Consider the following 14,233-nt stretch of genomic DNA (forward strand, 5'->3'; position numbering starts at 1 on the left):
AACTTTTCTCAAAGGTTTCCCAGGGTAGTAGCTTCTATTTTGCTGCCTCTCAGTTTACTTTACTGGAAAATCTTAACACAGCTGTGAAGATTTAGTCCAGCTGAAAAGGTCACTCAGAGTGGAGAGCTCACTTTGAATTTGAAACCTAATTGGACACAAAGAAAAAAGTGAAAAAAGAAAAACTAAATAAAACTTTGCCAGAACTTCATACAAAAACCGGATCAATGAACAAAGTGTGGAATGCAAAAAACAAAAACAAAACAAAAACAAACAAAAGAAAAACAAAAAAGAATCAGTTTTGAGTTTTCTGCCAGAGTACTTGAACTCAGCTGCCTTGGCAGCCAGCAGCCATTTGTTAGGGCGTCTCCACAGAAGCCTGATCAGCCAGTCAGTTATGGACTTTGGAAAGCTTGCAGTACTGGCCGGTGAATAAGAAAAATAATCATTTTTTTCCCACCACATTCTTCAGACAAGTGAGAGAGTAACAATGTAAACAATCAGAGATTGCAAATCATGTTTCCTCCAAGCAGAAACAGTTTCATACTCAGAGTTTCCAACAGATATTTTATTGAATAAAATAGGAAGCTCACTTTGAATTAAATAACTATGGTATAATTTTTTACAAGTTTTTTTTTTTTTTTTTAAGATTTTATGACTAAGTAAGATGATTCAGATAACACTTCTAATACACAAAAATCTTTAGGGTTAAAAACATATTTAGACTGGTGACATTACTGATAGACTGAGCCTGTTATCTCAGGTCAGGGAAGGATACTATGTAACAGCAGTCAAATGTGTATAAAAGATCAAGACTTCTCTGTCCGTTCTTATGAACAATTTACATTACAAGTCTATGGATACGTCAGACGACCTGGCAAAGATGCGTCAGATCACTTACTTTGCAATAATTATTACACCTGTGCCATATGTTTGCATCTGCTTTGTGCACATTTCATTAAATCCAAAAGTGATTTCTGCAGTCCAACATTTCAAGGACATAACATAACCAGCTGTTGCTAGAGATGGAGAAAAGTAACCCCATCAAATGCAAATTGAATACACACAATATGTCAAACTTCCTAATTTATGGAGAAATATGCCTTGCAGCTGTCATTGGAAGGTGCAAAGGCATGTGTACCTGTCATAACTGAGAGAATATGGGACTTATCTTGGCTGTAAACAAAATAAAAAGAAGGAAAATGGAAACCAAACCTTTTCAGTGTAGAATATTTTTATATATACGGATCTCCGATGCAATTTTTAGACACAAGAATGTATAACATTTTTAACTAGCTCTGTCCAGGTAAACACATCATCAGCTATATTATAATAAGGTTATTATAAAGACTGACATTCTGATGTATTGTACAAAATAGCTCAGTGTCAGCCATTTGTTAATATGTGTGCTTATAAATGTCACCTAGAGTCTGGGTGTCACAATCCTGCAATAGACAAGCATGGGTTTTCCTATCATTATACGATTTGGGATGCAGCATGAACCAAATGACAAGACGGGACGTGTGTTTGCTCCACATTCTGGTGTTGCTTGTCCGGCATCTCTGGAAAAAGAATCCAGCAAATTAAAATTAATCTGTCACTTTTCAACTTGATATTATTAAATCGGTGCAACAAGGGGAGGAAAAAAAAACGACAAAAAAAATCCCCCAAAACAAAACCGTGTTAATCATTATAATTTCTATGGGAATGATGCCTACTTGAAAAATAATCATGACAGGGTGACATTTTAGGTAGAACTGCAAATGTTGTTGACTGGCATGTAGCTGTCTGAAATAACAAGAACATAGACCTGTTGCCTCTGCTGACTCATGTTTCAGCAGCCAGTACTGTTTTACACTGTCTGAATTTATCCCAAATGTTGGATCTCTAAACTATGCTGCCTGGCAAAAGTATTCATACCTTATTGAGGTTTTCCACGTATCGTCACATCACAGTCTCATTGGGAATTTTGGTGGCAGACCAACACAGAGGACTGCACCAACTGAGAAGTGAAAGACAAAGGACACATAGTTTTATTTTAAGGGTTTACAAATAAAAATCTGAAAGACGTGGCATGTATTTTGCATTGAGGCCACTTTACTCTGTTACTCCTAAATAAAATACAGTGCCTCCAGACGGCTGTGTGTTATTTAATCTTAGTATAAATAGCTCTGTGTGGTGTCAGTGGTGTGTTAGACAATATTATTGAACAAAGAGCATCGTGGTCAGGTTGGATCAAGGGATCTATTGTTACTCTGGCACAGCAACTGCAGAGATGCGCAGCTCAGATGATGTGACAACATGTTGGCAGGACATTTATTATTTATGCACTAAACAATGTTGCCCTTTATAGAGAAATTGCAAGAAGTTTCTCTGATTAGACCAAAATGTAAATCTTTCCCTTCATGCAAACTACTTGTGGCAAAAGAAGGAGAAAATAACTACAGACGGTAAAGCATTTCTCCGAAAAGATAGTCTAAACTAAACTGCAGTGCAATGAGACAAACAGCATCAAAACCTAATTTACTGCTTTTTTAAAGAGCTGAATTTCATCATATCTTCTAAAATTTACACAATTAAAATATTTTGATAATATTATTTTTATTTAATTAATGTAATTTCCAATCAGGATCTCAAGGCCCCCAGCTTGTTGATTCACAACCACAACTGGACCAGACTTCTGAAAACCAGTCAAAGTCCAGACCTTAATCCAGCTCAGAATGTTTCAAGGCTTGAAACCTGATATTTAATGATGCTTTCCATTCAATCTGAGTGATTGAGCTGTTTTGCAAAGAGGAAAAGGCAGGAACACCTCATCCAGTTTGCAGATGCACTAAGTTGGACGACACACCTTTGACAGCTTGTATTTGCAATGTTAGCTGGTCCTACAAACTGTTGGTTTATATTAGCTGAAACTAAACTCAATTCAGTTTTCAGATTTTCATTTGGAAAAATGTTTTTCCTTCCACTTCACAATTATGCGAGTCTAACACAAAAAATCCCAACAAAATACGTTGAAATTTGTGGTTGTGACGTGACGGTGTGAAAAAAAAAAAAATTAAAAGGGTATGAATACTTTTGAATTCAAATCAAACTGCTACTAAAATATACGTCAACCAAGTGGAGGACATTGTACAAAATATCTGCCATGTTCCCCCAAAGCAGCCAAAGATCTTCTATTTCCCACAGATGTGGCAGATAACATGTGATTTTGAGCACACGGTCACACACGGTGTCGAGTTGAGCTTGGCCGATGTCAGAACACCGGGGTGCCGTTCCTGCGCCTGACCACTTGGAGGCGCCCGGCTCATGCTTTGAGTGGAAAAGCTGAAGGCTGGGGAGGGGAAGTGGGCTCGGGAAAGAAAATTTCTCTCCTGAACTGTTTACCCTGACGTCAGTTTGCAGAAGTAGCTCTGCCCTGTCTCCCTCCAGTGTCTCGGAAACTCCACTCAGTTAAAAAACAAAACTGAGGGAAATAGATGGACTCCGCTTTGCCTGCTGCCGCCTTCCTGGACCCCACGGAGTGAATGAAATGACTTGTTCGTCACATGTAAAGTGGACTAAAACATGTACACGATGAACACCTGCGCCTTTCTGCTGATTTTAAGTGTCCAGATCTACGCCGACGGCATCGAGGGGCCAACAGGTAAGACTGGTGTAGACCTTAGTCTCCTACAGTCAAGCTAGGAAGTTTTTTCTTTCCTTCTTTCTTGTTTTTTCCAAACATGCGTGTGAAAGTCTGCAGAGAGGAAGAGCGGAGCGGGTCTGGTGAACGATGACAACTTTGTGGCACAGCGTTCCTGCGTTTATCTGCGGCTTTTGTCCCGTGGCGACTTCGGAGTTTGATAATATTGCGGTGGAAAAAACTTACACATTATTGTAAATTGAATCCGATATTTTTGACATAGCCTAAAAAAAAAATGTTATTTATTTAGAAAGGCACTCGCTAGAGTGCGTTGAATTTTTGCTAAACAACACGGTCCTCGGCACCTATCTGACCCAAGCCCACTCAAATTCCCAGGTAGATTAAAATATTTGATTATGTGGACAAAACTCCACTGAGAGAGGAAGGGGGGAGAGAGAGGTATGAAGTGCGAAGAAGATGTGAGTCAATATTTGCAAGTCTCCCAAATCCCCCCACTTGCCAAATCAATTCCTTCATAGACTGAATACCTGCAGACTTTCCATTCTGGAATCAGGTTTCATAGTTGATTCAATGACTCCATAAAAGTTTGACATCCCAGTGTGGGTTGTTGCACAGGAATCATCATTGATTACATAAACCAAAATCCTTCTTTCTCTATGGAGAACTTGTTCCCATCGATTCTCAAAGCTGCAGATTTCTTTTTTCTTTTTTCCTCCAAGGTGAACACAGAGCTGGGGTAAGATGACATGGAACCAGTGCAGGTTCCTGGCCCTGGGCGAGGCCCTCCTTTATACACCCGCCAACCCCATTTGGCAAAAACCAATAGCTTTTTATTACAGATGGATTGAACCAATAGGGACAAAAAACAAACAAATAAAAAGCTCGTTTGTCTGATATCACAGGTAGGCATAGAGCATTATGACAGTGACCATGTAGTGATAAATATCGTCTGACCTGAAATATGAACTGCTTTTTTCAGCTATAATTTCCCTACTACTATTATTATTTATTAAAATTTTTACACAATATTGATTATACATTTGGCTATGCTTAACCCACTGGATTATTGGGATTGAGGAAAGCCCAGACAGAAGTTTATCAATCATTTTAAGAAAACTGATCAGAATTTTGTAATAATAGTGTAAATTGCAATTCAGTTTTAGCATATATTGCACTTTCAATGCGAGGGTAAATTAATTCCTGATGAACAACAGCAACAACAACAACAAAAAATCAAGATGACAATTTTTGTGTTTAGACTAGTTTTAAAGGATCTTCAGTCATTGTGGGACGTCCAGATCAAGTTTGACAAGTCAAAGTATTTTAGATTTTGGATCAAAGAAGATCAAATGCAGACCAGAGGCCCCCAAAAGTGATACTTAATTACCACATTGGAAACCATCATGACTTGCAGACTAGTTTATGTAATCATTTGCTACCTCATGCCACCCCTAAGAACATGCTACCCTGAGCAGTGAGCCAAATCACCCATATCAAAAACTGTGACTGAAATGAACCCTCAGCAGAATTTAGTTTGGGATCATTGTGACAGCTTAAATCATTTTAACTGTGCAATCAACTATGAATTTCTTAAATACAGAAATTTTAAGATGTGACATCGGCTATTTAAATTGTCCAAGCCTTAATTATTTGCATGTTTGTGGACTTGCAGTCATTGAAAAGGATTTCAGAGAAAGTTCCAGAGTGAATAGAGTCGCTTTAAATAAGTTCGAGAAATGCCTCACTGCATTTCCCCAAGTTTGCTGTGGACTGGTGGTCAGCTGTCTGAAATAAAGCTAACGATAACTAACGACAAACCAGTGAAATTAAATTATCACATAATTTTAAAACTATGACTAGCATGGTGGAAATGACTCATAGTTCATTGGTAAATTGAGAAGTCAAGCTCTTTTGAGGCCCCTTGAAGCCCCAGAGGGTTAATTTGCTTATGTTTTGGGCCGGCTGCGGGTGAAGCTGCTGTCTCTGGGCTTCTGGGGTTGCAGATAGAGGAGACTTCTTCGTTTTATTCGTTTCATTTTATGTTATTGATTAAACTGTGTTATTTCAGCCTTTTCCTGCAGTCATCTGTGGCCCCAGTGTTTCAGCAGGATAAAAATCTTTTCAAAATTCAAATCAGTCACGGAGGTGGACAGACACTGGCTGAAAAATAAACATGTTTTATGGGAATCCGACACAAACCTTTTCGCAGTCATCCAAATTCATGCGCACACTCAGCTCTGTTCCCCAAATTTCGTCTGGTATTTGCTCTATTAGCTCTATGCTGGCTCTTTACCCTGAAAGCTGATATGAACTGGGGGGCCTGTTTCTGTTGCACACATCCAAATGCAAAAAATGTACCTCTTCAGGGGAGATAAAGCAATTGTGGGGGGGGGGGAAGCATTACCACCAATAACATTTACACTCCGGGATGCTTCAACAACTTTAGACGGAGATCCACTCGATAATTTTGTCATTAAGACAGGTCCCCGTTCTTCGTTTTCGTTACAAAGGCTTCTCGGTGTGGGCCTTGTGTGCACAACTGAAGCAGAAATGAGAAGAAGTGAGTGGAGCACGTCATTAAGAGGAATGGGCTGAGACATACGACGGATTAAATCACACGCACAGGTAATTAAAGGAGCTGAATGGAACAGCAACGCTTCACTACGCAGCGCTGTGCGCGACGTTCTGTCGACAAATGTTTACATGCTGTTTGGAGTTCAGTTTCTGAGCCTCGCACCCAAAGGCCGTTGACTTCCTGTTGACCATTAATAACCACCGCTGGCAGGTGTCGAGGCTTTTCTCCCTCTTTTGTCCTGCCTCCTCTTCGTGGAAAACAGATGAAAGGGCAGCTTTGATTCACTCTTTAATTTTTATTATTATTATTAGGCCACACCCTAACATTGAAGACTGGGACTCTTTACCCATTTCACCTCTTCTAATAGATACATTGCCTCATTACAACAGCATGTCGGTGTGTTTTCATTGAGATTTAATGTGACGGAGAAACTCAAAATAGTGCATGAAGTGTGAAGACGAATGTATGGCTTTAAAAGGCTTTAGCATTTTGTATTTAGCATCACACGTCCCTCTGTCAAGTCTGTGCAGCTTCCTAGTCTCTGCTGAAGAAAAGCATCCCCGCAGCATGATCCTGCCACCACCGTGCTTCCTCTGGGGGATGAGTCTGATGCGTCTTTCTTCCTCTTCCCATTGTTTGTGTTGCCACATGAAGCTCTGTCAAATACAATGAAGTGTGAGGTTGTGAAAAATGTGAAAAAGTTCAGTATGGAAACTTTTGCAAGGCATTACTTTTGTTTCACACTTTTCTGTTGAGTTCAAGGCGTTTTGTAGTTTCTAGCTGTCGCTGCTCAGCTTTGCGATATGGAGGCTCTTTCCTTCACTCGACTGACTGCAGGGTGGTTGATGAAAGGAAAAAATATACTATAATTGTCCAGTTTTTGGTGTTATTGTTAGAATTGGTGTGTTTTGAACCTTATCTGACTCTTTCACGCTTCTTAATTCTCCTATTTGCCTTTTTACTGCTGTTGGCACACCAGCCATCTCTTCTATTAACAGTGCAGATTCCCAACTGAATGGTGTAATTACCTTGTGACTGATGACTCATTTCCAAGATTGATCTAAACTTAAGGCAGAATGTCCTTTTTGCTCATTCGACTGACTGAGATAACACTTGGACTGAGAGATGAAAAGGCCTGTGAAGCCGAGACTGACTGGCCAAAGCGTGGAGTGGAATGACTAACACTTTAGGACTTTTGGCTTAAGCTGCATAAACATCAGCATAGGAAACTTCATCTGGTACAACAAGCACATATGAGCTTTCGGAAATGAAGATATTATCAAGCAATCCTCGAATGAAGAAATCAAGCATGACAGGAATGCGTTTATAAATGGACGTGTTTTTTTTTTTTTTTCCATTTATCATATGTGGCTAGAAATTGTTGCAGTGCACCATTTCTTGCCAAGTACGTATGACGAGACGGCATACTGTACCTGAACAGACCCGTGTGAATTATGTTCACAGCTGCCCTGTTTAAAACTAGACTCGGCCGTTTTGTTTGCCCTGTGTTTCATTTGTAGATATTTTGAAGATCAGGACTGAAGTTATAATTCAATATTACACATTTAATAATATGTGAATGGTGGGAGATTAGTTTTGTTATGATGCTGATGTAGACATCTTTTTTGCACAAAATGTGATGCTGTTGAATTTTGGGTTCTTCACACTTTAGATCAGGTAACATTTCAGCTGTAGGTGACCATGCTGGAGCAGGTTTTCGATGATCTACCGAAGTAGAGTGATTTTATGATCACATCTAAGACTCTCTCTGGACATTGCTATTCTGTGCATGGTAGTATAAGTTTTTTTTCCCCCACCTTGGTTTTGCTTTACTTCAACTTTTCAGTAAAGGTCAGTTACACTTGAAACAATTTGACAAAATTGCACAAATGGAAACATCTGCTTGTGCAAGAAATGTTCTTTGTGCTAAATTTATGTAATATGTTTCTCTTTACACTCTTCACACACACTGCTACAATTTCAATGTCTTATCTATAAAACACAGTGGCACATTTGGTAACACTTTAGTCTTGCAGCAAGAAGGTCCAAATTCTGGCCTGGGGTCTTTCTATATGGAGTTTGCATGTTCTCTTTGGGTTTTGTCTGGATACTGCACCTTTTTTTTTCACAGTCCAAATACATGGCACGTCATTTGAGCTCTCCAAATTGAGTGCATCCCCGGTTGCTTATCCTGTGTGTCTGTGTTGCCCTGTGAGGAACTGGTGGCCTGTCCAAGGTGGAAGACTCTGCATCTTCCACAAAGACTGCTGGATAAGGATAAGTGGGTATAGAAAGTAGATGGATGAAAAGGCTGATGCAGCTATACATTAACATGAACAAAGTTGCTTTTTATGCTGCTGCTTCAGATGCATGACACTCACTGCAGTAATGCTTTTAAACAATAAGCTGCTGCTTATTGTTTAAAAGCAACGATAAGCAATGTCTTTTTTCCTAAGACATTTTGTAATAATTTTTCCTCGTTTTGGTGATGTTCAGCTGAACATACAGATACAGATATAGATTTCAGATTCTATGCTGCTGCTTTTGCTGTATGACGACAGACACTTGTGGCGAGAGCAACAGTCCCACAAAAAGTGCAAATGCAAGAGACATTCAGTGACGGCATGGAGTCACCATTAGCCTTATATGTAGCTTACTGTTAGCTTGCAGAAATAGGTGGGGGAGGGTTGTTGCTACTTTGTGGTCTATAGGAATACATAAAACAACACACAGTTTCTGTTTGTCTTAAAAATAGAAACTGCTGCAAACAGTGCCTGTCTTCACCATTTTTACTATTAATTAATAAAATCACGTAAGTAAATAGACTTAAGCGTTTGCAGCCATGTAATGATTTAATTCACAAATACATTTAGCACACCCTTCTCATAAGAGTAGTTTTATTACTGGGTGTTTTAAAACAGTTAAGAGTTATTTTTCATATTCACACGATTTAAATGTGATACTGAAGCAATTTAGAAGGTGAATGTTTAGCAGACTGTTATTATTGGAACATTTTTCTTCTAAAGTTGCCTCTCACACATAGCGGCTTTGAAGAGTCCATTAGATGTGCTCAGTCTAATAAGCATCTGTCTGAATAGAAGCTAAAAAGGAGCTCAAGATGCATTAGTGAAGAACCAGTGGTGGAATAAAAAAAATGATTATTGAGAAAGTGTTTTTTTTTTTTTTTTCTTCTCACTAATCCTCTGAGTGGAAGTGTTTCCTGTAGGAGCAAACGACCACCATCTGTGAATAGACTGTGAGAGGGCGATGGGGGACTGGACCTTAATCAGACTTCTGGAAAACACTGGTTGCTTTCCGTCACTGTGGGATCGCAGGCGGTAATTCAGACAGCAGATGGAAAACTTTGCGTCCAGGAGAGGTGGGTTTTTTGGAGGTGAAGGACACGGGGAGGGACCGTCTGAGAGAGATAAGATGAGGAGCACAGAGGGATCCACTCAGATGGATGATTTTGTTTTCAGCTGAGCCCCTCAGCAAGCCGAGCTGTGTGCGATTAGGTAGTGTAAATGAGATGAGCCCCGCGCTCCGCATCCTGTCTGACCTATAGTAATGTGGGTCTACGTGTAGTAGTGCCACACCTCTATTGGCTTACTCCCGCTACTAGACTGGAAAAATACCATCCGACCATAACGTGCTCGAGGAATCCTGCTCCTCCCCGCCCCCCCGCCGCCCCCTCGGTGTCAGGACGATTAATGTCGCCCTTCATCTGTGAAAGCATGTGGGCCCTCCTCCTTTTCGAGCCGGTCTCATTTCTCATTTGGTCGTGATGGATCTGGGTTTGAGCTGCGCTGACTGCGCAGACATTCCTCATGTTGGACCACAGCTCTGACGTATCCCTTGAGTGCTGCATTTAATTAATCCTGCCAAGCATTTTCATGTTCTCATTCTCATGTAATTGCCACATTTACAGCTTTGTCTTCTTTGTGTTTGTGTTTGAGGCTCCATGTTCAGACACATTTCAGTGAATTTGAATGTCACTGAAAAGTTAATTTTTAAAGCGAAACTTTTGCTTTAGAGAGTTAAACCCATTAGTGATGTAGGTTCCGCACAGACAGGGATATTCTTCAACCATTTATTTGTCAATTTTAATAATAATGACTTGCATTTGGTTAAAACCCCAAATCAAAGACTGTCACGGGGAAACCTACGCCTTAAGATAAGCATCTTACAACATGCAAATAAACAAAGATTACTCCATTCTTCTTGTTTATTTCATCCAGCCGGCTTACAGAATCGTGCTGCTCTGTTTCGCTTCTCTCTGCTCTGAATGAAACGAGTCTGATGCCTCGTTGCTTCATGTTCCTACGAGGGATTACAAGGCATCGTGTGTTGTTTGTTTCCGTCATATCTTCAGGTGTTTTTTTTCCAAGCCAGTATGTCAAACCGGAGCAGGAGGTCTCCAAAGTCTCCTGGAGACGAGGCGATTATGGGATGCTCCATTTGTAATGCATTGCCCGGAGGGAGAGGGCACTATGCTTGCTACACTATTTAAAAAGAAATTCAATCAAACAAATAATTACATTGTAGTCATAATTTAGGTACTGCTAAATATTCAGTTTTTATTTCTTTTTGATTGTTTCTAATTTTGCTGTGGTGACTGAATAACAATTGGTAGAGGATTTGTTTCGTAGGAGAAGCTCCCTCGTGAGGGTTGTGCAGTTTGAGCCTCTCGAGGCGCAGCGTGCTACAGCTACATTGCCAGAGGCCTGGAGCTATCTTTATCATTTTGATATGAATTCGGTTTGATTAATATGACGATTTTTGTTTTTGTAAATATATATTTTTTTCTCTACAATTCATTCTCTACACAATGCACTTTCACGAGCTGGGGAGAAAAAATAAATAAATCCAAGCACTAGCTGAAAGATGAGCTTTTTAATGCTTGGCCAAATCCTTGAAAGATGTTTTCATAAAGAACTGTTATGACTGACTTGATAATTGTCCCACAGACAGTCATTGACTCTCTCCACGAAAGGTTAATTGCTAGAGAGTCTGGTTGTTGTAGCATGTAAGAATGTAAATGTAAAGATAAGTGGGTAGAAGAAGTTGGACAAAAAAAACAGGGAAAGCTTTTAGAGAATCGTGAAGTGAAATTCACAAGGAATGAACTGTGACTGGAATCAGTGCCAGTATTTAGGAGATGAGTTAAAACCGTCATATTTGTTGTGCTGAACCACTCTATCCAGACATACAGTATCTGTCCTTGGCTAAGGGGAAAACAGGACTGAGAACCTGATCATTCAGTGACTAGAATCTTCTGGGAAACTTTCACCCTACAAACTGGGAATCACTGAAATGCTCAGTTTTTTTAACCATAAAAAACATCAGTTTCAGTACATGTTGAAATGAGAAAACTATTCGGTGATTTTTATCTACATTGCAGATGCTTGTTTGATCGCCCACAGAGATGTTGCGCAGTGAAAGTTATGTTTCTGGAGGATACAAAGAGCAGGTTTCTGTTTTTAAACCCTTGAAGACAAACTGTGTGTTTCCAGTTATTCCAATCCTTTTCTGTGTTTGTCTCCGCTTGCTTATATCAAGTCTCTCTCTGGTCAAAGGAGAGCCACTGAAAGGAACCACTCAGATGGAAAAGAACACCAATTGTAGATAATTATACATGATGCTTATTTTCCTGTCAAGGCCTCTTTTTGTAAGTGTGTTATTGAGGGGTCAAGAATCAGGACACAGGACACAGAATCAACAAGGAAGAAATAAAAAAGCCAATTTCCCCTCTTACAAAAAAGCTAAATAGCCATGAGACATTCGCCGGTGAGACTCCTGAGCAGCTGCCATGGCAGCAGTACCTCAGCAGTGCTTGTTTCTATTAACCTGAATTTGAAAAACACCAACCTGTAGTCGTCCCCGTCCCGTTCAGTAGATTCCCAAGGGTTTGTTGTCGTCTGACAGTGTAAATTCTTTGCCTAATTGTTCATATTTCTTTCCTGTTTGATGAAATACTCTAAATCTAGTCTGAGCCGTCAGGGTCCAAAATCACAGGGATTAACATTCCAGTTTAGATTAAACAGCTAAAGTGGCTAAAATAGCTTCTCAGATCTATAGAATAACAATACCATAATATGAAAAAATTGATTTTTCACACCTTGTTCCCTTTGAGGATGTTTACATGCAGCATTGTATTTAGTAATTGTGCAGTCAGTAACGCAACCATTTATGATTGATGATGCATCTTCATATTGTCTTTGCAGAACCAAACGACAGAAGTAGCAAGAATAACAACAAAGCTAAATGGGGTTCAGCAAAGATGCTCTGTTTTCAGTTTTTTCAGCATTGATCCTTTGTCTTTGAGGAAACATGACGAATCAAAACATTTTGGCAGCCTTTTATTTTACATGAATGTAATTGTCTCTATTTTGCAGGGAATACCCACAGAGACTTCTGTGTTAGTAGTGCTAGCCACGCTAGCATTCTTTAATAGCGATTAAAGAATGCTAAAACAACATGTCAGCTTTTTATTTATTTTATTTATTTTTTTCCATTCTTTTTAGTGTATGTTTTCACCATACACTAGTTTCTTCACTAGTTCCTCCTTTATGTATTTTGTATGGTTTTATGAATTGTTGCTAATTGAGGTGGAGGATGGCTTGACAACAATAAGTACAGCAACTAATTAGAACTATTATTAATTAAAAAACTATGCACTCTTATGAACATCCTTATTTGTAAACCTGACTTAAACCTGCAGCCAATATGGTCCGTTCTCTCTTAGGACTTAAGTTGAATGTGACACCAGGAAGTGTTGACCAAGCACACGCACTCTTCAAATGAAATTTAAACACATCAGACCATCCACAAACCAATTAACACGTGTATTTAGAAAATCCACTCTCATGAATGCATATTTAAATATTCACATTGAAACTGGAACGGAGTAAATGTGGTAGTTCTCTGCCTTTTGAGTGCAGGAAGCCGCATCCCGAAGCCTCGTCATGTCGAAGGAGGCCGTCAGCAGCTCGCATTGCCACCTCTAACACTAACTCCTTTTCAGGGTTACTGTGACACCTTCCTGCACCCTGGAAAAGATGCCAAGACTTGAGAGATTTACAGTCTGTGGCCTGCTGTGGCCTGTCTCTTCTTTTTTTTTTTTTTTCCTTTTTCACTCAGCAGCAGCCGCCAGAGTGCAGGTTTCTTAGCTCCCTCAGCCAGGTGTTATTAAAGTGGTATTGATCTTTGGGACGCTGGGAAGTCCATTTTACTTAAGTTTGATCAAAGTGGCATCCAGCCTGTGGTCTTCGAGCTTCATGTGGGAGTGGGAAATAGTCGGTGGGACTGGTATGCAACAGAGAAGTGAAACCTGGAATGTGGGGAGTAGAAGATGCGGGGAAAAAAAAAAATCTGTCAATTCTCAAGCGAGACTCCCTTTCATGTTATTGCTTTAAATGACAGATTTGATGCTCATTTGTGCTTAAAAGTTTGCAAGTTTCACTGGAGTAGTGGGCAGCAAAACTTAATACTGAACCCAGATGGGCTTGTGTTTATATCCTGGATATGATAGAGTGAGGCTGCACAGCTTTAGCGCGCAGACAGATGTGTAATTATCCAACAAAAAAAAAAGGAAGGAAAAAAAAATAAAGGCAGAGCTTTGAGTCGCAGCCGTTTCGGCCCCTGCATTTTCTTCCCCACGGTAAGTGAGATCCAGACTGCAGAAAGTGGGTCTGCAAGACGGATGCTGCGAGTGCCGTTCCTCATCCCCTACCCAGAGGAAAGAAAAGCCTCCTGAGCAGTTTATATTTAGACTGCTGGCTGCATTTCAGTTCTTTACCTACGTCGTCTGTGTCAACATATTTACAGCTGGTTTCTTCGGTTTTTACCGTAGAGATCCCAGCGAGCTGCGGGTCAAAGACAAAGCTCGGGATTGTGGCGATTGTTTCTGACCTATTGTTCAGAGCTGCCTGCGTAGTCCCCTAACCTGAGCCGCTGACACTCCTTTAAAAGTCAAAACTTCCTCTGCAGGATACTTCTCCCCCTTGTCGCTCTGA

At 40.0% G+C, this 14,233-nt stretch overlaps 1 protein-coding gene across 4 annotated transcripts in view; it reads left to right on the plus strand.

The window, feature by feature from the left end:
- The first annotated feature begins 3,368 nt into the window (after positions 1 to 3,368).
- ptprub (protein tyrosine phosphatase receptor type Ub) overlaps positions 3,369 to 14,233 on the plus strand; it is a 223,992-nt gene continuing 213,127 nt past the window's right edge. For all 4 annotated transcript variants that reach the window (XM_016675036.1, XM_007559577.2, XM_016675037.1 and 1 more), the window contains exon 1: positions 3,369 to 3,643. In XM_016675036.1, coding sequence (XP_016530522.1) covers positions 3,565 to 3,643 — 79 coding nt within the window. In that variant the 5' untranslated portion in view covers positions 3,369 to 3,564. The remainder of the gene's footprint in view (positions 3,644 to 14,233) is intronic.

The sequence above is a fragment of the Poecilia formosa genome, unplaced genomic scaffold (genome assembly GCF_000485575.1).
Source record: "Poecilia formosa unplaced genomic scaffold, Poecilia_formosa-5.1.2 Scaffold105, whole genome shotgun sequence".
NCBI lineage: Eukaryota > Metazoa > Chordata > Actinopteri > Cyprinodontiformes > Poeciliidae > Poecilia > Poecilia formosa.